Below are 24,249 nucleotides of genomic sequence, written 5' to 3'. Positions count from 1 at the left end.
TAGAAGTTGATCACTGATTTTATTGCCAAAACAAATGCAGCTACAGAAGAATATATGGTTATTTGGTGATGCCATTTAGAAAGATTTGCTGATTTCAGTGGTTTGAACTTCATTATCTTTATAATGCTTAACTTTCTGGATTCAATGCAACACATTTTACCACTTCTTTGACTTCTGGTATGATAGATTTGGATATCTGAGTTCTAGTTTGAGCTAATAAAATCTACCCAAAACCCATGTTTGACGGGTCTCATGCACACAGAACAAAGGCTATACTGATTTATAAACTACCTCTATTAAAATGACAAGAGTAACAAGGTTAACTTGTCAATATTCTTTTATTTTGGCTTTTTATTCATATACCACATCTGCGATTTTAAAATATTATCAAGCACTAATTGATATAGCAAAAATTTGTTTTGCTACATCAACATCTACATTATCCACTGGCAGCCTTTTGTGTAACAGCCTTTTGTTTACTTCTTGGTGGGTGTTGGGGACCTCATGAATCTGGGTGGAGTAGGGGACTTGGCACTCCTAGGTGGGGTGGGGGATTTGGGAGTGGGGACAGGGGATTTTGGAGCTGGGCTGGGGGATTTTACAGATTGGGGTGGAGCTGGGGTTGGGGATTTAACAGACGGAGCTGTGGTAGAGCTCTTCATGGATGTTGGAGTCTGGGGCTTTGAGGAAGGTGGTGCAACAGACTTGGATGCTGTGCTAGGTTTCGCCATCTGTCCCAACTTGGGTTCAGGGATATCCTCACCCAGCTTGTACACACTGACGGTGATCTCCACAAACTCACCGCCATACTTGTTCCGCACATTAATGCTGTACTTGCCCGAGTCATCCACTGTAACAGATTTAATGGTGAGGCTTGCAAACTTGCCACTCTCAAAACTGATCTGGTTGTGGTCATCAGATACTACTTCCTGTTCGTTCTTGAACCAGGTGACCTCCGGCTTGGGGTCACCCCACACTGTACATGTCAAACTCAATGTCTGAAAAGTTCAGAGGTCAAAAGGATAAGGTGAGTGCTGAGTGTGACATTTTTTAAAATGTACTTTATAATGCCAGTGATAAAATGCAAAGTCATAACAAAAGTGACAATCCTTTAAACCTGGTATTAGTTTTACCTTCTGATTAAAATTCAAGTACATATTACCTTATACTCCATAATGGTGACAACGTCTGGCAGTCCACCCACGACTCTGCCACGGTCTACAGAGGATGAGAGGAGACTATTTTTCATATGCGTTCAGCTACATGCATTTCTCACAGAGTTGTTATATAAAAATGTAAAACCTAAAAATATTAAAGCAATAAATTTGAAATATTGTACAGTTGTACAACTGCTACATAATAATAGTTGTGTCACACTGAGTTCTGCTCACTTTTCTCTGCAAATGCTGCAGCCCTGTTAAAAGACATATCTTGTTAGCAAAAACAAGCACTAAATATTAGATAAGAAAAATATATCTTTTTGCTGTGCATCACTTTTTCACTTACTTGAGTCTTTGGAATTCAGCATATGCATCATTGTATGCTGTTTTGATAAGGAAAAATAAGCCAATATTAATAACAAGGCAAATGAACAAAATAAAAGATAATCAAATACCATAACGGTTTTATACTGAGGAAATGAAAATCGAGCAAATAGGATCCTTTAAATAGGTATAAAGTAACTGAATAACAATGTATGTCTTGCCTTGTCCAGAGAGGTCAAAGGAACGGGTGTGGGCAGTTTTGCCATCGTGAATCTCAATGGTGTAATGGCCTTTCTCCCTATCAGTAGGGTCACAGATCTGCATCCAGGCCATTTCAGACGTGCCTCCGATCCTCATCTTCTCCGAAGAAGCAATTTTACTTTCCCTAGAACCCAAAACAAGGACAAACTCAACACTACAATCCTAAAATTCAGGCAGCATGATAGCAGTGAATAAGAGCGATGCCTTAATAGCTCTTATAAGTAATAACAATCATTCATTTGCTCAGTGTAATTTGGCTGTTAAATCTGTTAAGAAAAATAAATGCAGATGCGACTTCAATGCAGGTATGTTCACGTACAAAGGATCCTGGTAAAACTGAGGGATTAACAGGAAAAAAGTGAGTACTTGTGAAACCAGCTGGTCTTCATTTCCTCTGTGTAGTATTTCATATAGCACTGCAGCCTGATGCCCTCTGGTGTGCACTGCAACATCATTTCAGAGGCAGACGAGCCTGCAGCAAACAGGAACCATATTTAAGAGAAGAAAACCCAGGTTTATACTCCCCATACTCATACAGTGAGCAGTTTGTTTCTATAAAGCACAAAACATTCTTAAAGGCTTTTGATTTTACTTTCCACAATACACATGGCTTTGTTTAAAAAAAAAATTAAATAAATAATGAAAAAGCTTTTAAATGCAGTCAGCGTACCAGAAATGTGGGCAATGGCATTGATGATATCTTCAAATACTACACAGGAAAAAAAGCTGATTAGATTATCAATTAAAATTAGAGAGAAATGATAAGTAAATCAAAATGGCTAACGTATGTTACTTTTGCCAGAAATGTCATAAACAGAAGTATCTTTTCCACGATCATCACTCAATACAGCTTTGTAAATGCCCTGGTCTTTTCTGGAAAACTGTAAAATGGATGAAAATTATGTTCAATATTTTGGCTAAAACATTAGAAACAACAAATATTTGGATAACGTTTAGGGGAAAAATTATGTTTTTTGTTTTTTTTACCAAGGGGATAGGAAGAGCACAGGATCCAGACATTGGGTTGGGTGCGATATCAAGAGTGATTTCTTCATCTTCTTTAAACCAGGTGAACGTGGTGTCTTTCTTTACATTGGCCAACTAGAACACAATCACATCAACATCTTTGTGATGCGAATCCTCTGAATACTGGATACATTTATGGCATATATTTATGTGTTTATAGGCTTCAAATAACAATCACATAAAAACAGAGCTATATTACAGTGAATAATGTTTGCTAATGTTTTAGTTTGGTATATGCTGATACTGTGATAAAAGTGATAAGTGATCAGGGATCTTATTTACCTTGCATACAAGCATAACGGTGCACTCATCATCCACATGGAAAGACAGGTACTCTGAGAAATGAGGACCTGAGTAAGAGAGATAAAAACAGAAATTCAGCAGGACTTCTCACTCTGTGCCTAACCATGGTTAATAGATGTTTATTGCTTTTTTTAAACCCCTGTTTATGAAACCCTGCTCCAAATCAGGGTTACCACTGCTTTTCCACTGTTATGGCTAGGAGCATAAGGACACTGGAGGATTTACGAGTTTTCTCAGTAATGCGAAAGCAGGAGACAAGCCGTTATGAGTGCGTATAAATATGTAGCAAATGTACAGCATGTTATATATAGATATATATGTAAACATATGTACAGTGAATAAATATAAAGGCTATAAGATACACATAAATAAAATAGTGTAGATGTATGTAAAGCACAATATGTGTATTAAAGGAGTATAAAAAATACACAGTATGTAATATGTACATTGTATGTATAATTGTACATAAGTTATATACAGTATTGTTTACAGTGTTCTAACGGTGTAGTGTAGAGTTCAGTAGTGTGATGGTGGATGGAAAAAAGCTGTCCCTGAACCTGCTGGTTCTGGTGCGTATGTTCCTGTATCTCCTTCTTGATGGAAGGAGGTTAAACAGTTTGTGACGTGATGTGATGTGAAGAGTCCTTAATAATGTTGTATCCAACTATGGTTGTTGATATGCAAATAAGATCGTTAACCATACTGTACGTTACCCATACTGTACAGTGTGAAATGTCAGATTAGTAATACCCAGGATTAAATAACCATTTAATGGGGAACCATTTCTATAATATGTCTATTGTCTATAGAACTTATACAAGGTGAAAATATGCTGCATCAAGTTACACTCAGTAGGAGTTTGTTGTGGTACATGACAATGAATTGCACAGTGAGTGTGTTTACTGTATGCATCATTTCTAACCTTGTTTCCTGAGGTGTTCTTTTCTCTGAAAATCGGCCTCCTTCAGTGCAGCCTTGAAGACTGAAACCAAACAAACCAAGTCATTGTCACTTGAACTGATGAGACAAAGAATTCAGCCATAGCTTGACAATGTGATGTCTCACCGTCTCCCACCAGCACCAGAGAGCTTTGGTTCTTGGCTTTTCCGTCAGTGATCTGAACAGTATATGTGCCCTCGTTGGCCCTGGTGAAGTGCTCAATTACCATCTGAATAACTCCAGTGGAAGCATTGTGGCTAATCTTTTGACCCTGATCTCACATGCGTGCGCACACACACACACACACACACACACACACACACAATAGCGACATTTGAGAAGGCACTCCCAGTATCCTTTATGGCTGAACACATCACACATTTATAGAGAACAGCACACTTGAGGAGGTCATGCCCAGGAAATGCTCTGTACCTCAGAACTAGTGATCTCCTTATCATTAACGATGAACCTGTAGGATGCAGCAGACGACAGCTTCTTTGCCTGCATCCAGAAACGCACATGACCCTTCTCAAGAACTTCATAGCTCAGCTCTGTCTTCAGAGGAACAACTAAATATCCGAAAGAGAGCGTTGAGACAATTCAAACAAACCTCTGTACAAACTACACAGGTTGTGTAAATGAAAAAATTAATAAAGAAAACCAGAAACATATCTGTACTAACTTGGATGTCTGATGTTGTAGCTGAGGTCAAGCATTTTTTTGAGTTCTAAAAAGGACAGAATAAATCTGTTTATAAGGACATTTTAGGAATCTGAAATGAGAAAAAGCATTAAACTAGACCTCCTTCACATACCCTGCTCCTCCAGGGTGTAACTGGAAGACACTCCTTCTGTATCAGTCACAGCCACAGAATAGAGACCCAGATCTTCCTTCTCAGGGTTTACAAATGTCAGTTTGGAGCTGCAGGCAATACAGTTACACAGTTAATCCAGTAATCTTTAAAGACCTGGATGTTTATTATGATACGTTTCAGCATTCAAGGTGTAAAGCAACACACGTTCTTCCGACGGCCGAGGCAGTGACTCTCTTGGATTCTGTGATTTCTTTGTAGGACTTTGACCAAATAAACTTGGACTGCTCAGATGTCTCACAAGCTTCAAAGGACAAGAAAACATCTCCAGTCTCCTCATCCACACCACATACAATCTCCTTTGTACCTTAGAAAAAGTTAAGACAAATCAATGTATTTCATTTACCTGCATGTATGAATTATGACACATTTTATCTTGATTATTAGAAAAAGCAATAAGAGAATGAATGGATTTGCTTTAAAACAGTCTAAAGGCATAGTTACCTGGCAGAGATTTAACACACACAGCCTCAGACACATCTGAGGCCTTTCCTTTACCCGAGGCATTCACTGCGAGTACTTTAAACACGTATGAAGCTCCTGTCTCCAGACCAGTCACCTACGTGACAAAATGCAGCACATAAATATAAAAGCTTCACTATTCAGGCAATAGTACTAACTTTTCCAAAAAAGAAAAACATACATCCCATCTTATGTTTCATGTACAGGTCATATCCACTAAAATTAACAATACATTTTAAGTGTGTTAATATAGGCCTATGTTTAGACTTCACCCTGTGAGGTTGCCAGATTAGTGCTTGAATTTGCATGAATAATGCATGAATTTCACAAAACTATGGCTCTAAGAACACAAATAACATACAATGGAGAATAACGCAAGGTTTATATAAGCATTACAATAAACTAAGCACATATATTAGGAATATGGTGAAGTCAATGAACCATGAGTCATTCTTTCTCAAGTATTTCTCAATTCAGGAGGCTGGAATCCACCTACATGAAATGGCTGCCAGTGTATAAAATAGCATTTTGATACCACACTAGTATGTGTCAGATACTAATATATCAGATACTAATAAAAATAACAGAAAAGCAGGCCATCCAATATACGTCCAAATGAAAACGCTGACTCTAAAGTTACATAATTTTTTATTTGTATGGCATTGTGTATATCTAAAATGACATTCTGCAGTCTATAATCCTCTTATTAAGTGCACTTAACTAAGAATATGGCTTAGAATATACAAACGGTACCTTCAGGTAACAATGTTTCACAGCCTCAGCATTCACTGCAACAAAATTGGAGGATCCTTTCTTGGCCATTTCCAAAAAGTAACCTGTGATGGCACTGGCTCCGGTGTATACTGGAGCCTTCCACTGCACCAAGATGGAATCATCTCGCACCTCCCAGAAACTGATGTCGTATGCAGGGCCTGAAGGGTGTGAAACAGTGTAAGGAGCATCTAAAGAGGGAACTAACCTGTTCTCAAGGGTTCTCATAGCGAAAGCTAACTTTATTATGCTAACTATACTTAAACTCAGCGTTAACGCTGTAAATAGGAAAAAGCATAAAATTTAAAAACATATGTTACTTAAATGCACCCTTTTCATTTTTTTTACTTGAAGCCATTGATGCATGTCTAGAATTATATAATCAGAAGCAATGTGGATGACATTCAGAGAGAGAGGAATTGCTTCAAACTATGAGCTTAAAGCCAGAAACAATGATTATAACATGCAGTGTGCTTTAAAGTGGGTCTGCACTGGGAGTAGAACAGAGTAGGTTATTAACATCCAAGGGGATATTTAGAGCAACAGCACATGAATAAAGGTGCACAATAAACTCACAATATACCATAAATTAAAAAGAGTAAATATGCATGTATATAACTCTCCATGTTATACACAGAGACTGAGATACTGTGATTTACTGTATAGAAAAAGATTGGGATAGTGTATATATAATGTATAACAGACATAATTAATGCCATAAATAAAATTGGAAAAGATTTTTTTTTTATTTCAAAAAATTTATGTTCAGTAGGATGCTCGTTGCTGACTCACTGTAGGTGGAAAAGAGGTGTTTGGGGATGAGACTAATGACTGAAGAGAATACTGACTATTGTTGCACACCAGTACCATGTGATCACACACACACCAGAGCAGAGCAGAAGAGAAAAGAAATCAGCAAGCAAGTTGGAAATTTGCACTATTACGTATTTTGAAAAAAAAAAAAAGGTTTCCTTTTATGTTGTTGACATACGCTCAGGGCATCAATTCAAATAAAAAGCTTATGTGCACTCACTTTGGGTCTGCTGTGTTTTCCATGCTGTGTACTGCTGAGAATGTTATGTTTGCTTTTCATCATCACCAGTGATAACGATACACAATTGATACAAAAACGATACATTTTCAAATCATCTACTAATATATTACTGTCATACACACATATTGTGACTGGACAGGCCACAGATACTCACCAGGCTCAGGCATGGTCCAGGCCTCACATGCAAATGGCACACTGGGGTCAGATGGCAGACCGACACCAGCCATATTGGCGGCTTGAACCTTAAACTCATAGAAGGTTCCAGCGGTCAGATTCTCCACCTTGTATTGAGTCAACAGAAGCATTTGTTGAGTTCTCAGAGATGCATCACACATCGTATTGCATGCTGGTATTGAATATTGTTTCTACGCAATGTTTATTTTCTCATATTTGTTAAAAGAGTGTTCGTATCGACACAAAGGCAATATTTTGTCTCCTAAGCCTAGTGTGTGTTGGTGCACTAATGAACAATGGACAGGAAACAGCGATCAAAACGTATTTCACAATTTATGATGCCAATCAAAGCAAAGCATACTGAAAACTGCTCGGTAATAAATAACAAGTTGACCTCCTGCAGAATCTTCCTATAGTGACGTCTTATTTTTGGGCTTGCCTTAAAATCGTAATAAAACAAACTGGGTATAGTTTTCATATTTATTTTCTACATACCTTATAAACCCTGCTAGTGACAGGTCTTGAGCTGACCTCCTTCCACATCACAGAGTCTGCATCACGCTTGTCCAGGTAGTAGGATGTGATCTTGCTTCCACCTGTGTGTTTAGGACGTTTCCAGGCCAGGGTCATGGAGGCACCATCACAGCTGAGCAGACTGAAGCCGTATGGGGCAGAAGGAACAGCTGAAAAGCACACAGACCTAGTTAAGCACAGGCATCGGTTTCCTGAATACTGGATCACATCCTGCACCAGAACAAATGCGCTTCATTCTTTCATTTTAATTCAATCTTTCTATACAGATAGAGTTCAAGGTACAAGCATGGATTTGATTCACATCCACACCTTAAACTGTGTGCGTTGGGTCTTCACACTGGCAGTTTAGTATAACAGCATGGTTTTCATAAAAAAATTGTCATGTGAATGCTGTGGTTCAGAACGGGAAGCGCAGCATGGTATCGAACCCAGGGCTACCTGTAGAAGGTGGTGTGAGTTCAGTTGCACTGGAAATGCTGCCAAGATTCGTGTCTACACCTGTTCAGGAAGTAACATAACCTGCTCATATGCTTTAGCCGATAACATCGTTAGTTTCTGTGTACCATGAGTGGCAGGGGAACGTTGTGGGACACAGAAGAGGTGAGTTGCTTTACTGTGCATAATAGCAGCAAAATATTAATAAATATAATAAATATATAGGTGTAGTTGCTTCGGGTTTTTCAGGCATATTTATAATGACGGTAGATGAATGCAAATGCCCTGGGGTTCAACAGACTCAAGTGCTTCTGAAACCAGACCAACACTGCGGAGTTACCAGGAACAATCGCACTCAGATTTGGACCACAGCAAACGTGCCTAGTGTAAAAACATCCTGAATTATGCCAGTGGAGAGAAAAAAGTGTGGTTATTAAGGTGAACAATATACTGGAGAGTGAGTTTAGTTGTGCTGCTGAGCAAAGCATATAAAACTCACATACCATATTCCACTCCTCTCTCTGTGTGAGACAACAGAAAGAATTCTCTGCTCATTCATCTCCAATTCTCATTCAAATTCATCTTCTATTCCCATTCAAATAATTACAGTCCATAGTAAAGTTTGATGTGTTTTTTAAATAAGATTTAAGCAAAAATCTGTGTCAAAACACACATAGTATGTAATAGCAAACTGACACCAAAAATCCTATAATTTGTTTTACTTTTCAATATAAAAGTAGAATATGGGCCACTGTATGCTTACCAAGGGCAGCATCGATAAAGAGAGGATCGGACTCCTGAGACTCATCACTCAGGCCGTAGGCATTTACTGCCTGGACACGGAATATATACTTATCACCAGGAGTCAGGCCATGGACCACGAACCTGTCCAGAAACACATTTAAGACATTTAACATGAATGAACAATGAAGCATGACAGAAAGCCAAACCGGTGTATGTAGACATTACCTGGTGTGCTTGTAGGGCCTGTGATTGCAGGGGGCCCAAACCTTGGAGCCAACCACACAACAATCCACATAATAGCCCATGAGGTTTCTGCCCTCTTTGGGGGGATCCCACTGCACAAAGGCAGATGTTTTGGTGTTTCTTGAAGCTATGACCTTACCAGGAGCTGAGGGAACTCCTGTAGAAAAGTGAGAAAATACAATTCAAACCCAGAACACACTTTGCATTGATATTGGGATGTCTCTGAAGCTGCATTTATCATTTCTATTCTTATTTGTTCCATGCAACATGACTTGCCGTCTTTCCAAAGAAAACAGTGATACTGGACATAGTCAAATGCTAAAAGCAACATAATAAAGCAAACCTTTGACACGGTGACTTTGGGAGATTGTAGAGGTAGCTGTGACATTGTGACTGTGAATATCTGTGTGGTGTTCTCGGTTTGGAAAAAAACGCACATTCTCTGTGTTTGTGTGAAGCAGCAATACAAACAAGATTACAGTTTAAGCCAGTTTTAGACCATAGGATTTGTAGGGATGTGGTAGCTTAGTGGTTAAGGTGCTGGAAGGTCATGAGTTCAAATCCCAGGTCCACCAAGCTGCCACTGCTGGGCCACTGAGCAAGGCCCTTAACCCTCAGTTGCTCAGTTAAATAAATTGAAATTGTAAGTCACGCTGGATAAGGGTGTCTGCTAAATTCCGTAAATGTAAATGATTTCAGCTGTCTTTCCATATGATAACAAGTGTTAGCTAAACTCTACAGCAGACATGTCAGATTATACCATGAAACTCTGCTAATGATAAAACTGTGATAAAGTGATTCTGCTGACATCATCAATCAGCATGATCAGAAATACACTGCGTTCACACATAGAGTGATTTAGTCGCGGCAATTCGCTGTACTGATATCGTCAGTAGGCTTTCCTATTTCTGGTTGCTATATCCATATTAATCAACTAGCATTCCATTTTCTTGCCGCTGAAGTAAAACATTCTGGAGGGAGATTTTGCGTTTGTATATAAAATTCACAGGTGTATAACTACATCATATTATACGAGATGAACAAGAAGCAGTTTTGTGCCATGAATCTACATCACTCCTGTTAGTAGTCGCTTCACCAAAGACACTCCACATTTGCATAAAGTTTTTTAAACTTTTCTCAACTTGGTCATGTCATTGGACATGCCCACATCTATTCTGTGAACAAAAGCGTTCTTCAGCATGAGCACTGACTAATAAACTTACTATTTCTGTTCCTTATTCTACAGTATTTGGAGCTGTCCAGTGAGTATTGCAAAATCCTATGCCATTCTATCATGGGTGGCTTTTAGATGTGTGTCATAGCAGTGGTTGATTAGCATATGAGCAAATCACATAAATTGAGTCTCAACGTGTGATTTTCATCTGTGACGTTAAAGCCCAAAACTCCCACAGAGCAAAACTGGCTTCAGGTGGGGGGAGGGATTGGGTGTGGGGGTTACATGGTATAGTCATAATAAAACCATAGTGAGCATCTGTACTCTTCACAAACAAAGAAAATATGTGCAGATTATATACTCAGAACAAAAACATGGTGATTCATACATACCAATCTTTGGAATGTGGCCTGAAAAATATGCCAGGAGACAAGAAGTTTATCAAAGAAGCTTTTGAAGTGTAATTTCACCTGAAAGACTGGCAGTGGTCAAAGAAAATAGTTTAAACATGGCTGGGTTTTACACCTGGATTTTTTCATGTTGAAAGAGTACAGTATATATCTTCCAAATATTACAGCTTTCTCCACCATCCCCCATTAAAGTGACTTTAATTTCAAAAGGTTTGTTATGTCTAGCCAGGACGACATTTTTGATTAAAGAAAAGCGGCTTACCATAAAGGTCTGCCTTCTGGATGAGAGCTGAGGGCTCTGATGGCTCACTCGGACCGTACTTGTTGACTGTGATAACACGGAAACGGTATGCTTTCCTGTCCTCCAGATCGTAAAGAGGGCAACGTGGGGAGCGTATTTCTACGCCCGTGTTGACTCTCTGCCACAAGTTACTGTCTCCCACCGACTGAGGGACAAGTACAAAGTCAGCCAAAGTGGGCAAAGAGTAGGTCGGGAAAGAAAATGATTCCTGCAGGCTGTTTTGGTGGTTTATAAGGCTTATTAGTACAGTATGTTCATTAATATGCAAGAACTGCTGACTTATTAAGTCAAACATGAAGTCAAAGATTTCTTTACTCAAAAGAGAATGCTAGAATCATATCATTAAGTGAACACTTCTCAATGTCACTGACTAATACTTTATAGGAATCAAGTTACAGACCTCATTCAACAGACTGAAATCTAGATAGCCACAAATTCATACACTAACTTACTCACACACACACACACCTTTTCAATGAGGTACCACACAGTTGCCCGTCCACGAGGAATGGGTGGATTCCAACTCAGAACAATATATGTTTGATTTATTTCAGTAGCATGCACGTCTGTCGGGGGCTCCGGCAATGTAACACACACTAAATAAGAACACATCGGGGATTGATTTGGAAATATAACGTCATACATTTTTACTACTGTTTTTGTTGCAATAATTCTTATTGGACAAGGTAAATATTTGGTTTTGATCACTTTTCAGTTGTACGGGGGAACAACTGCTAAATACATAAAAGTACGATGTTAAGTAAAGAAGGGCTAGAGATTTTAGTCACTGTTGAAACTGTCACCTAATTTGTGTCATCTAAATAAATACAAAGGTATTTACTGTTCAAAATATCAATAACTAATTGGGTAATTAAAACAAAAGCAACCAAGCATTTACCGTGTCATAATTTATGATGTTTAAATATTTGAAGCTCACCAAAGAGATTAGCTAGATGATCGCACTCAATTTTAGGAAAGCAGTTTACGAGAGGATTAAATTTGCCATTAGCTGACGCAAGGCTCATGGGGAATGTTAATGACGGGTAAAGCTGAGGCTTATTTTTTAAATGAATAGTTAATTGTGAATCAATGGACTGAATTAATGATTGCAAAACCATCAGACCAGCCAAAACCTACCAATATCTGAAACATAGTAGACTACTTAATAAATGAAATACTGTTTTTCAAATGCTTCTTTGATAAACAGGATATGAATGAATAATCTCTTATCTCTAATGCTTCATGTAGTGCTCATGGTTTCAGGTAAACAATGCCTGCAATTTAAATCTGACAGTAAGAACGTATTTCCTCATCATGGTGTCGAATTGATCATGATTAATAAAATAATGCAGTATTTTTATTCTTTTAACTTCAGTGATTGAAGAGTCATAGGTACTGACTGCTCTTTATGCAGTATGGATGAGATTCTGGCTATTAAGATGACGGTGTGATATAACAGACTCGGGATGGATGGATGTGCATGCAGTTCAGTCGGGGGAAAAAAAGTACAATATTAGTGAGGTTTTATATGGTATGGAAAATATGACATTAGGGTTTCTTTGAAATCAGTTAGTAGACATCACTAACATGTCATAAAGTACCTCGTTGCAGTTCCTCCTGTCGAATTGCAATATCATACTTCCCCTCGATTGTAATCACTGTTGTGACAGTAAAGATAACTTGTAACACTTCTGCACCTTCATCTGTCCAGCAGACTAATTCCTATAAATTTGTATTGTCTGACATATTTAATCATATACACAGAAATATAATACAGCTTATAAAATGATGATGTGAACTAGCGTTATGTGACACTTGAGTGTAAAATCCAACTGTGTGTGCTTTTAACTCTTTATCATCGGTGCATACAGGTACCAAAGACCCGTACCTCTGTTAATTAGAGACAATTCTGCTGGAAACTGTCATGGACTTTATGTCTGCGGCCCATACACTCCTTCGCTCCAGTATTTGTCTATCACCATGAATACAGGGCTTCACATTAAGCAATGTCATGTGGTTGCCTTTTGGTATAATGAATTGTCATACACTTGTAAGTTAAAAAGTTTACTTACCCAGATTTATTTATTTATATATTTCAATTGTGGTGCATTGTGGTGTGGATGCTCCAGAGCTTAAACTACAACTACCAGTGCTATATTAGCCCCCCCCTTTGTGCAGCACTACAGTGCTGATAGTGTTTGCATTTGTCATAAAACAGATCCTTATCCCCCTGACTACTGAACGTGAGCTATTAATAGAATTATATCAAAATATTAGCTATTTAGTTGTATGATAATTTGCTTTAAACCGAGTAAGAGTTACCTGCTCAAGCAACATGTCAAAGATTTTGTTTCTATGTTGTCTAAAATTATTATTATTAAAAGACATAGAACACATACAATAAACTCAATTCTCAGCAACAAGAAAGTAAACTTACACTGGATAGAAATGGTATGTAAGCAGTGTAGGTAGCTAACTGCCACAGTTTCAATATTAATGACATTTATCCTATCTCAATTGAATTGAGAAACAGTCTAGCCTAGTTAATCAGTTAGTTTATACAACTAAAAATAAAAGGTGATAATTTACTTGTCAACCTGATTGGAATGTAGACAGCTAGCACCAAACATCACTCCATCTAGGGGTCATTTTCCTCTCTGTTCTATGTTCATAATCTGTGTATAATACAGTGAACCAGTTAACTTTGCTATATCTAAATATATCACAAAGGTTATGTCACAAATAAAGGCACTTATTATTATTATTTTTTGTGTTACTGACATTTTCAGGCTACTTGTCCGGTCAAACAAATAAAAGTCCCCTTTACTTGCCTATCCAAAAAAAATGTACAATGTCACTTGACAAGTAGATTGTGGGATGATCCAAACCCTGCTGCACCGCTGAATACATCAAACCCTACCTTCCACGTCACTTTCCACATCAGCAGCAGTCACTCCAGTGGACATCCTAGAGGGCAGGCTGATCCCTGCGCTGTTCACAGCCCGGACCCGAAAGTGGTAGGAATCACCCTCAGTGAGTCCTTGAACAGGAAACTTGCACAACTTAACAGGGGTGCTGTTGCACTGGGTCCAGTCCTTAGTTCCAGACTTGCGTCTAGTGAGAATTAAAAGAAATGCCATATTATGAGATAATATACATTATCTTATATTAACTTGCTGCCAATGAAAACACAATCTAACCTGTCCACAAAGTATCCGGTGATATGTGGCTCATTGGTGGTGTTGGGAGGCTTCCAGGAGATGAGGACATAATCCTTATTGGCATCAGACACTGTGACATCCATGGGAGCTCCTGGGGCTCCAGCTACTGATGGAGCAGCATCTGTATACACAAAATATCACATATACAAATGAAAACGCAAACAAAAAACATGTTTAGAAAGAAACTGTCTTCAAATGCTTTCAATATCACTACTTAGTTGATCTTTATTTTCTTATTTTTCCTACAATGTTTTCATTCTTCTTGCCCAGAAACAGCCAACTTAGTGTATAACTGTTTCTTTAAAAGATTTTGACGACTAAATCATGCACATGTAGCGATATGATTTACTTTGTATGAGCGACTTTTTGAATTTTAACATGCTCCCTTTCTCTTTAAAACAGGACTTCTACTAGTGCTATTTAGAAATTAATTAAGCTAAATGACCAAAAAAAGCTCATGTCTGTTACAAACCCTTGACAAACAGGTAGGCGCTGTGCTCAGTGGTTCCATCCTTGGTCCAGATGCGCAGAGTGTACAGACCCTCATCATCCTTGTTCAGGTGAGGAAGAGTCAGTTTGGCAGCCCCACCACCAACATGCATCTCAGCCCATCTAGATGGCAGCAGTAGAGTATCTAGAGGTGCATAAACATATCCAGTGACGTGAGGTAGACAGACTACAAATTCGAGGGGTATTTATCTTACAAGCACACAGGAATAAAAAACAAAACAAAAACAAACATATTTGTGCATGTTTATCATACTTACCATCTCTGTACCACATAACCTCTGGTGGCAAATTGGGAAGGTCAGGCACCACCACCATGTTGGCCACCAGAGTCAATGACTCGCCCTCCCTGCCAAATGTCACTCCAAACCTATCAAGCAGGGTCACTTCTAGCTTGCTACGCCGGATATCAGAAGTCAAGGGTGCTATAGTGGATTAAACATAAAATACCAATTTAGTTTCCAGCTCTTCATGTGCAGTGCTGGCCAAATAACATGCAGGAAATGTTTAAGTCATAAACATGAGTTAATAATCACGGTGTTAGCTATAGGCATGTTAATGCACATAAGTAAATTCACGTGCTGCATCTTTGTTGCATTTCCTGCTTATATTACTTCAGTCAAATATGTTACACATTACTCTGTTATATAATTGGACAGCAAAAGGGTCACTTTTGTATGGTAACATTTTACTGGGCTTACCTCACATTGTATTGCATGGTGTGGTATGTTGATATTGGAGTGTTTATTTATTATTATTATTATTTTTTTTAAATATGTATGGGTAAATGAGCACAGAAGCAGATTGATACCAGATAGTAGCATTAGTACTGATGCATTTCTAAAAAGGACCTCGTTTAAATAAATTGGATATAAACCCAGATGATGAGCCATTAGCTGTTTACCAGGTTCTGTTTATAATAGTAAACAAAGCATATTTTCCATGACTTATCTAAACCTTATAATGGGACACAGGATGGCAGAGGATGTTATTTGTAGCTAATGATCTCAAGCAGGCTCTTAAGATCTGGGTGTTAGCCAGAGCTTCTCACCTTGGCCTGGAAGATAAGAGCTCTCTGCAGCCCCAGGTGGTCCTGCATGAAATAAGAACAAACCAGCTGGCAAAAGTAATACACACACAGGAAAAGAGACATGAGGACAAGAGGTTAAAAGAGGGCAAAGATGAGAAGATCGTACTTCTCACGCAGACCGTGGCCTTAGAGATAACCTTGCCCTGGGAGTTGGTAGCCACTGCGCTGTACACAGCAGAATCAGCTATTGTGCATCTAAAAGGAAAATATTTCATGCCTTTTAAAATTGCACAGCAATCTACAAACAAACAGCTATCATATTACAAATATAGAGCAAAACTTTATATCAGTCTTTGATTGTCAGACAAAGATGTTTTCACAAAATCAGAAATCAGACATATTTATAAATCAGACATATTTATATCAGTCTGTAACAAAATAAACAAATCAAAAATGGCTACAGATAGAGGTTTAAATTGTAAAAATTGTAAACAAAATAATTCACTGAATATGCAGTATCTGAATAACTGCATCATGATGAGCTCTGCAGCGGAAACAGAGCTCCAAAGACGGATAAATGGCCAATTTCCACAGCTTTTTAAGATAGATGAAGATGAAGATGATTTTGTATAAATCATTAGTCTTCCACAAATACCAAGGGTGAATGATCTGCTGAAAACAGGGTAAGAGAAAGAATTGACCACAGTCAATAGTTTTTGGGAAGTGGAATCTTTAGGAGCATCCACAGCAATACAACATAATGTAAAGCTGGCAGCAAATACAATTCTCCAAAATGCCAAAGTGTTAATTATGTTGGCTTTGTAGAAGCCAACATTCTGTTTTCCTATTTAAGCTTTGACAAAAATGTATTTACTTCCGGTACCAGGTCTCAAAGTGGCCTTTTTTCCCATAGACTCCCATTATAAAATTTGGAGGTTTATAACTCGGCAAGCTTTTGAACTATCCACACCAAACTTGGCCAGCTCCTTTAGGGTGATACTCTGAACAAAGTTTTAAATGGGTGTACCGACTGGCCTTCCGGTTGTGCCGCAGCCCCGCCCCCAATATATGCAAAATCAAAAAACTTGTGACATGTGACATCAAAACACTCAAAACAATGAGGGGAACTTCCTCATGTGTATTCTGATGATGTCATGTGATGTCACGTGAAAATCAAAAATTAGCACAACATGAAGATGTGACATATCAAAACACTCAGCCCAATGAGGGGAACTTCCTCAGGAGTATTCGAATGATGTCACATGCTCGTCTCCACTTGCCTCCTATCTTTCTGTCCACTTGCCTCCAAAAGTAACACTGACCCTTATGTCCACTCGCCTCCAAAAAGCTCCGGCCTTTGCGAATACTTGCCTCATCAAAGCCAACATCAAAGTTTGTCGCGACAAACTTTACAAATCTAGTTTTATTTGCTTTACAGGCAGCTGACAATACACAACACAGCCCATTATTCAACAACCTTGAAAAGTACAAGATCAAATAGGTGGGAGAAATTCCTTCCATAATTTATACGTCTTTTAAATAATCTCCTACAGTGTTCATGAACTGTTGCCAAGGTGCAAGGATACAACACGGTACAGAACATGATTCCCCCCATAGCTAGAGCACACTGGACTGTTTGAGAGAGAGAGAGATCTAAAAATGCAGTGCTGGTCTTGAAGGAGAGGCCAGGGTGTGAGAATAGAAAGAAGAAATGTGACCTTCAGTCTGCTAAACCTATTTTAAAGTCTTGCAGCTGTCTCAGCACCAAAAACGAAAAGTTTTATCGGTCACCAAGCAATTCTAACTACTTGAGAAACTTGAAAACGGAAGAAAAGTCTGAGAGCAGTGGCTCTTTAGAAAAAAATCAGCTTTTTGAAATTGAAAGGGCTTTGGCTGGACTGGTGACACAGGCAGAGTCCCACTACTGTAACTTTAAAGTGGATGGGACTCAGATGGCAGGCATTCCGGCATTAAATGACACACAGCTCAGCAGTAAGGAACGAACAGCTGAGGTGTCTTGTAGATGAGGGAAGGTCCAATCTGAGACCAAATAGGAAACTTTCACTGTGACAGGGAAGCCATTTACTCTCTCTGGTTAAAGCAAAGTGCGAGTCACAATCTATGCACTTCACTTGTTTTTGCTTGCTCTGCCTTTTTCTTAGCCGGGCTTTTGTAGTTTGTGAGTTTTGTGAAGCTTTTGCATGGTTTTAAACAGAAACTAATTTCTAGACATTTTACACAATTCAAGCTATAAATTTCTTACTACTTATTCAAATTGCCAGATCGTCTGGGTTCTCGTTAAAAATTTGTGCTAAAATAAGCAAAATGGTCTGCCAATAGCAGAAGTAAATTTTAAGTAAAAAGGTTTAATAATATTAAATAGGTTTAATGTAATCGCATACCAGGAAATACTGGATACATTTGAAGATATTTTCACTTGGTAAGATATGATTGTTGGGATAAGTTCATACCTGCTAATAATCAGACTGTGAACTCCGTATTTGTTTTCGATTTTGTATTTTCCAGGTGCATTCAGAGGGTCAACGGGAACACCACTCTTATACCTGCAAATATACAAGACAGTCTGAGATCCTGAGATCTACCACACAGATAGTAGATCCTTTCATTCATTCATTCATTCATTTTCTACCGCTTATCCGAATAGTAGAGCCTAATGAATAAAAATAAATAAATGTTTTTAAAGAATTTATTTAATTGTATTTATACAGAAGTGCATTGACAAAAGGTTTCCTCTTAAAGGGGCTGTAATGGAAACGTTTTCTGATCATTTAAAATTTCCTGATGAAAAAAGCAAAAAAAAAAGCAAAAAAGAAAACAGTGCTCAATATTAAAGTACACACCACTGGACAATAGGGGTGGGGGTGCCAGAGACAGTGCAGAAGAGCTTGACGGGCATCTTCTCCCACACGGTGTGAGCTCTCAGTCCCAGCAGGAATTCTGGGGCTTTAGGAATCTCAGTAGTAAGCTCTTTCCTGATGTACTTCATTGCTCTCACCTTTTCCAGAAAAACAAACAGCTGATTAAAAATAACTGCCATTAGTTTAACAAAAGCCTGGATGGGCATTCACAATTAAAATGTTGTTTTTATGTGCCATAGAACTGCTACTCTGGTAAATACACTTAATGTTATGTTAATTAAATCTTATATTTTAAAGGAAAGCTGTTCACCTCATTTGTAATCTCAATATTCACCACTTGCTCATGAGTGGCCACCCTAATCTTATGTAGGTCTTCCTGTATGGATTTCAGATTTCTCTCAAGATGAGTGGACACACGTTGATATTCCTCCATTCCTTCAGGTTCCCTATAAGACAAACACACACAAACACACACAGAGCTGTTGGGATGGTATGATATATTTTTACTGTCATTCTATCCATATGCACAAATGAAGTGGAACAAACAGATGTTCTACAAGAATCCGATCCATCATATAACACAAGAGTACATAAAAGCTGTAGAAATGTGTAACAGTGCAAAAAGACACAAAGTTCAAGGATAATAAGTCACATACTGCAGCACAATACAATGAATCCATAGGTCTGTAGAGGAAAAAAACATCCACAGAACAATGGCCTACATAATATGACTGGGAGAATTAACTAGTTGGGGACTAGGTACAAGAGGTGAACACAGCTGAACAAATGATACAGTATACTCAGTATATGTTTTCATACTGAACACAAACTGCAGTATATAAAACATTTGGATGTTTTTTTTTCAAATTCATACAAAAAATAATTTACAGTGCAGAAGAGCAATGAATTACACATACAGTTAAGGTTCAGGTATTTTCTGACACTCCAAGCTTCTTAAAATAGCCTCCTGAATGGAAATGGTAATCTGCCAACTGTCTCACCTCTCTCTGAAGGCTGGCACTGTATAGGCTGGTTCCGCCATAACCTCAGTGGCCACAACCTGCTCCTTCTTCGCTGACTTGGTGCTTGATTTCCTGTCCGTATAACCAAACCATCAAAAAATCAGTAGAAAATCATGCACTTTACTGTGCACTGTAATAACAGCTATAAGCAGGCCTTTTAAGCAGCTTTTCATTGCCATTATGTGTTTATGAAACTAAGTTTGTTTTGTTTTGGGAACAGACAGAAATATATTTCTGAACAGACGATAGGATTATAAAAGGATTTTTAAATATAGTGGAATGTAAGTCTACAATGTCAAAAAAGTGAACAGTTAACCTATATATCCAAACCCCAAATACAATAATCTGCTGACACTCAAAAACACATTAAATTGTAGTAGATTTGAAAGCATATATACACTATATGTCTAAATATGTGAGGAAAACCTGGCACATCACACCCACATGTGCTCATTCCAAACATGGAGCTGGTTCCCACTCTTCTTGGAAAGCTTTTGAGCAGATTTTGGATTGTGGCTGTGGGAATTTGGGTTCATTTAGCCAGAAAATTATTAGCATCAGGTAGGAGGTCTGGGGTACAGTCTGTGTTCCAGGGCTCTGTGCAGGACACTCAAGTTCTTCCACTAGAGAAATGCTTACAGAATGCAAAACCAACTGTGTGGCTCTTTGGGGGCAACAGTTTGAGGAAGATCCACATTTGAGATTGATGGTCAGGTATCTACAAATATTTGGCCATATAGTGTACATTGAGCCAATGGAATAATATTATGCACAATTGATATTGAAGTCTATATTAAGAAATCAATAAGTCATATTTTCTTAGAAGTGTTTTAACATTATGTTATTCTCTTACTGGAAAGTGATGCACGTGGATTTTGCAAGGCACCAATTAACTTGAGCATAAAGCTGGTCAAAGACAAATTTGAAACTTTTTGGAAACACTTTAAGAGCAATAGTTGTAAGTCATTATTATTCCTTTCACTAATTTTAAGAACTTTTCAAGAGCATCAGGCATTATACTGTATAGTTCATAGCTTCATTCTTTCATCAAAAACTGGCAACTCTATGGTCATTTGGCAAGTCTCTAGCCTTCTTAAGAGAGTGCAGGGGGAAGCAGCATTAGTGAAAGCCACTGCTGTAAGCCTATTAAGCCATCTATACCAAGTGTGCACTTGCGATTGCACACATAACAGCGTTCAGTCCAATCCAGATGATGTCCCATACCTGGATGAGATCTGCTGGACAACATGCTTTGAGCTGGAATACTGATGTCCAACATGTGTCTGTGTTTTCTGATAAACCGGCATGGCCCTCGTAGGCATGTCAGGAAAACTTCAAACAAAGACCCAACAATCATACCACAGGCTACTGAAAATTAGCTCAAGATTTAAAAAATTAGCTGTTAAATGACAAAGTTAAAAGTGTACAGTTAAGGTATACTACAACCTGCTCCAAACTTACAGTAGACTTAGTACAAGTTACTCAGAAGAAGTCATTTGCAAAATGTAGTTCTAGATTCTAGCTGGGTTTCTAAAAATGTTGTATAACAATGGTGTAGTATGACAAAAATATTATACAAAAATATTTATCCCGGATAATGGAAAGCTTTATCACAAGGAAAAGTATGTAGCATGATATTTTTTCTAACACCATCCTTGCAAATCAGCTGGGCCAAGTTTAAAATGAACAAACAAAAGTCTACTAGAATGTTCTTAATCTCTTAAAGAACTTATTTAACAGCAAACTGAAGGGAAAATGAAACATTAGGTACAATAATCAAGCCACAGTGATGAACAGTCTGTGCTATAAAAGCACTAGTGATATGTGCAATCCTCAATGAAAACAAAATGTGACAAAAGTTATCACAATATAGATATTAAATCGCCCAACCTTTCCAGTACATCATGATGTTTAGAATTTCTGTAGAAAATCATTTTATGGGAAGTAAATGGTAACCTCACTATAAGTCTATAAAAACATTTATACCAATTACGCCAATTCTGATTGTTTTTTTTTTGTTTTTTTTTAAATAGAGGCTCTGTAAATAACTGGCTGTTTGGTACTTCAGATAATTCACATTATATTAGATGGCAGATACTACTCATAAACTCACAAAAAATATCTGTAATTGTTTATATGGTCAAGCTTTCTGTAAGGACACAGCATTTGGTAGACTTTAGTGATTTGTGACTGTCAGCTGTAAAGCTCTGCATTGAAAGTCATCAAGCAGTAGTATGTAGTACTGCTCTGTAACATGTTTATGAAGTTTAAGAGAAATTAATTGGTGCTATAGGTTTAGAGCTGCTATAATGCAAGTGATAACAGGAACTAACTTGCTTCATTGATGTACCACAAAAAAGAAATGTAACTATAAACATGATGAAAAGTAATTGTTGAGGTATAAGAGAAATACAATACGCTGCGCTTTGAGACGTAATATAATTTCCTATATGACAGTCACTTGAGACACTGAGATTTTTACTGCATGCATTACTCCATTCATCTGTGCTCACCAAACAAAATTCCTTTTTCTTTTATGAAGCCGTTACTACAGTGATAGTGACATAACCAGCAGATACTTTTTCGGGAATATAATTTTTGACTTAAAATCTGAAAGCTCATCAGATGAAGAACCGAGGACAGATGAACTGAGGACAAGTTTAATAGGAAGCACCCTTCAGCGTAATGTGAGCTAGTGCTATTAAGTGAGTGTGGAGCAAAACTAAACAGTATATTTGACAATATATTTTCAGATATGGTCAATTACGATATTCATGTCTTGAACAGTTGTATAGAAAAGTTCAATAAACAACCGCTGCAGCTAATCACAGCCGTGTTAACGTTCAGTATAACCGCATTGTTGCTTGTGCAGTTTTTCTTAAGTAAAAAACTTTGCTTTATGTGCCATCTTGTTTTATTCCTTATTTAGACATCACACCTCTAAACTAAACGCTACAGAAAGAACCAAAGAAAAGTGATTTTCCAACTCATTAAAAAGCTTGTGCACTGAGCATAACTTTATTAAACAAAACTGCTGTCTCAGCAGATTAGACAACTCCTCTGTACTAAAAGTGCTAGCGTTTTCTATCAGCAAAAGTTTAGTCTAGTCTTATGAAGTTATATAAACAAGTCAAGAACAAAGTAAGTTTAAAACAAAACAAAAAACATTATATATATATATATATGTGAAAGTCCTTGGCTTAAAAAAAAATTGTAGCAGCATTTGTAAAGAATTATTAAAAATATATAAACATATGAATTATATATATTCCATGTAATATTCCATGCCTTCAAACCTTCAAATTCACTCACACACCTCTAATTTACTTTTTGTAGCTAAAAAAGTTATATTTGGCTACATAAGATTTACAATTTTTACAGATAAATCTGTGTTATAATATACCGTGTTAAATACCAAGGAGGTAAATGTGTGTGTGTGTGTTTTTAAGGTATACAGCCTGCCGTAATACAAACATTGTTACATTTGGTGTAACTGTGTTCATTTTTTAAATAATACACTTTTCTCACTTGTATTGGAATGAAACAGGTGTCGGAACAGGTGTGAAAGGTTTGTGAAGTGTTTATGATATAATAATAGTAAAATAAGATGAAATGTCTACTCACCCTTGGAGAAGTGAACGCTGAGTGTCAGGTTGGCCTGAGAGACTTGGAAGCGTCTTGCTGACCAAAATACCGCCACTCACTCAGACAAAGTTTTGCTTCTCTCTTCCACCCCATGTATGGTGACACTTCAGACTATATATAGCGTTTCTTTGAGTAACGGTTAGCAAAAGGATGAGAAGGATGTAGGAGCAGGTTAAACGCTGGAAGATGGCTGACCGTCACTGAGGTGTTTATGTTAGACTTAGAGAGACTGTGGAAAATACAGGTATACTAGATGGAATAGTGTTTGTGAATGAGAAAACCGAAACTGGAATCTGTTATACTGTTTGTTGAAAGCATTTCAACTAAATAGCTTTATTTGTGTTTCTTGATTTTTACCCAACATTCAGTCAGTGGGCTTCGACCTTGGGCATCAACATGACATAGCGGTTAGCAGATTGGTCTATCGTTTGTTTATGAACTTGTTTAATTTGCCCAAAAGCATTTTTTACTACGTCTTGCCATTTAGGGTTCTTTTTGTGCACCCTCCCTCCTGCACCAGTTGCCAATTACTATTTTTACCACGAGATTGAAGTTGCAGAACCGACGCCTGATATCTTCACCATTTATTTGTGATGCTCGGCTTGCGAACGATTCGGCTCATTGAACCGGCACTTTTAGTTGAGAGCCGATTCCCGACTTTTTGTATCCCGTGCTTCAGTTTAATTTAATCGCAACGGCGACATGGAAACATCTTAGCATCTGAGTTGTTTATTAACTTGTTTATTATCAGTAATAAGT

The 24,249-nt window shown here is 37.8% G+C and overlaps 1 protein-coding gene across 6 annotated transcripts; it reads right to left on the bottom strand.

Annotated features, from left to right (window-relative positions):
* Positions 1 to 23,607, bottom strand: myom2a (myomesin 2a). 6 transcript variants are annotated; one of them, XM_060879052.1, is made up of 39 exons: positions 23,470 to 23,607; positions 21,070 to 21,177; positions 19,825 to 19,917; positions 19,134 to 19,269; positions 18,806 to 18,960; positions 18,416 to 18,508; positions 16,111 to 16,199; positions 15,966 to 16,007; positions 15,175 to 15,339; positions 14,880 to 15,041; positions 14,387 to 14,528; positions 14,107 to 14,300; positions 12,788 to 12,844; positions 11,655 to 11,782; positions 11,148 to 11,331; positions 10,868 to 10,885; positions 9,284 to 9,458; positions 9,078 to 9,199; positions 8,818 to 8,835; positions 7,841 to 8,028; positions 7,326 to 7,452; positions 6,100 to 6,278; positions 5,329 to 5,443; positions 5,032 to 5,191; positions 4,828 to 4,934; positions 4,696 to 4,740; positions 4,446 to 4,582; positions 4,140 to 4,284; positions 3,997 to 4,056; positions 3,054 to 3,121; positions 2,733 to 2,846; positions 2,539 to 2,626; positions 2,416 to 2,454; positions 2,112 to 2,217; positions 1,706 to 1,869; positions 1,507 to 1,543; positions 1,392 to 1,414; positions 1,163 to 1,218; positions 1 to 998 (listed from the first exon to the last, which is right to left on the bottom strand). In XM_060879052.1, the coding sequence occupies exons 2-39, from the start codon at positions 21,165 to 21,167 to the stop codon at positions 477 to 479; spliced, it is 4,551 nt and encodes a 1,516-aa protein (XP_060735035.1). In that variant the 5' UTR covers positions 21,168 to 21,177; positions 23,470 to 23,607; the 3' UTR covers positions 1 to 476. The 6 variants fall into 6 exon arrangements, with proteins under 6 accessions (XP_060735035.1, XP_060735052.1, XP_060735069.1 ...); XM_060879069.1 differs by lacking the exon at positions 10,868 to 10,885; XM_060879086.1 differs by lacking the exon at positions 21,070 to 21,177.
* Positions 23,608 to 24,249: the final 642 nt, after the last annotated feature.

This window comes from Tachysurus vachellii, chromosome 1 (genome assembly GCF_030014155.1).
Source record: "Tachysurus vachellii isolate PV-2020 chromosome 1, HZAU_Pvac_v1, whole genome shotgun sequence".
Classification (NCBI taxonomy): domain Eukaryota; kingdom Metazoa; phylum Chordata; class Actinopteri; order Siluriformes; family Bagridae; genus Tachysurus; species Tachysurus vachellii.
Note: the sequence above shows the minus strand (reverse complement) of the source record. Positions and strands in the feature narration are given on the sequence as shown.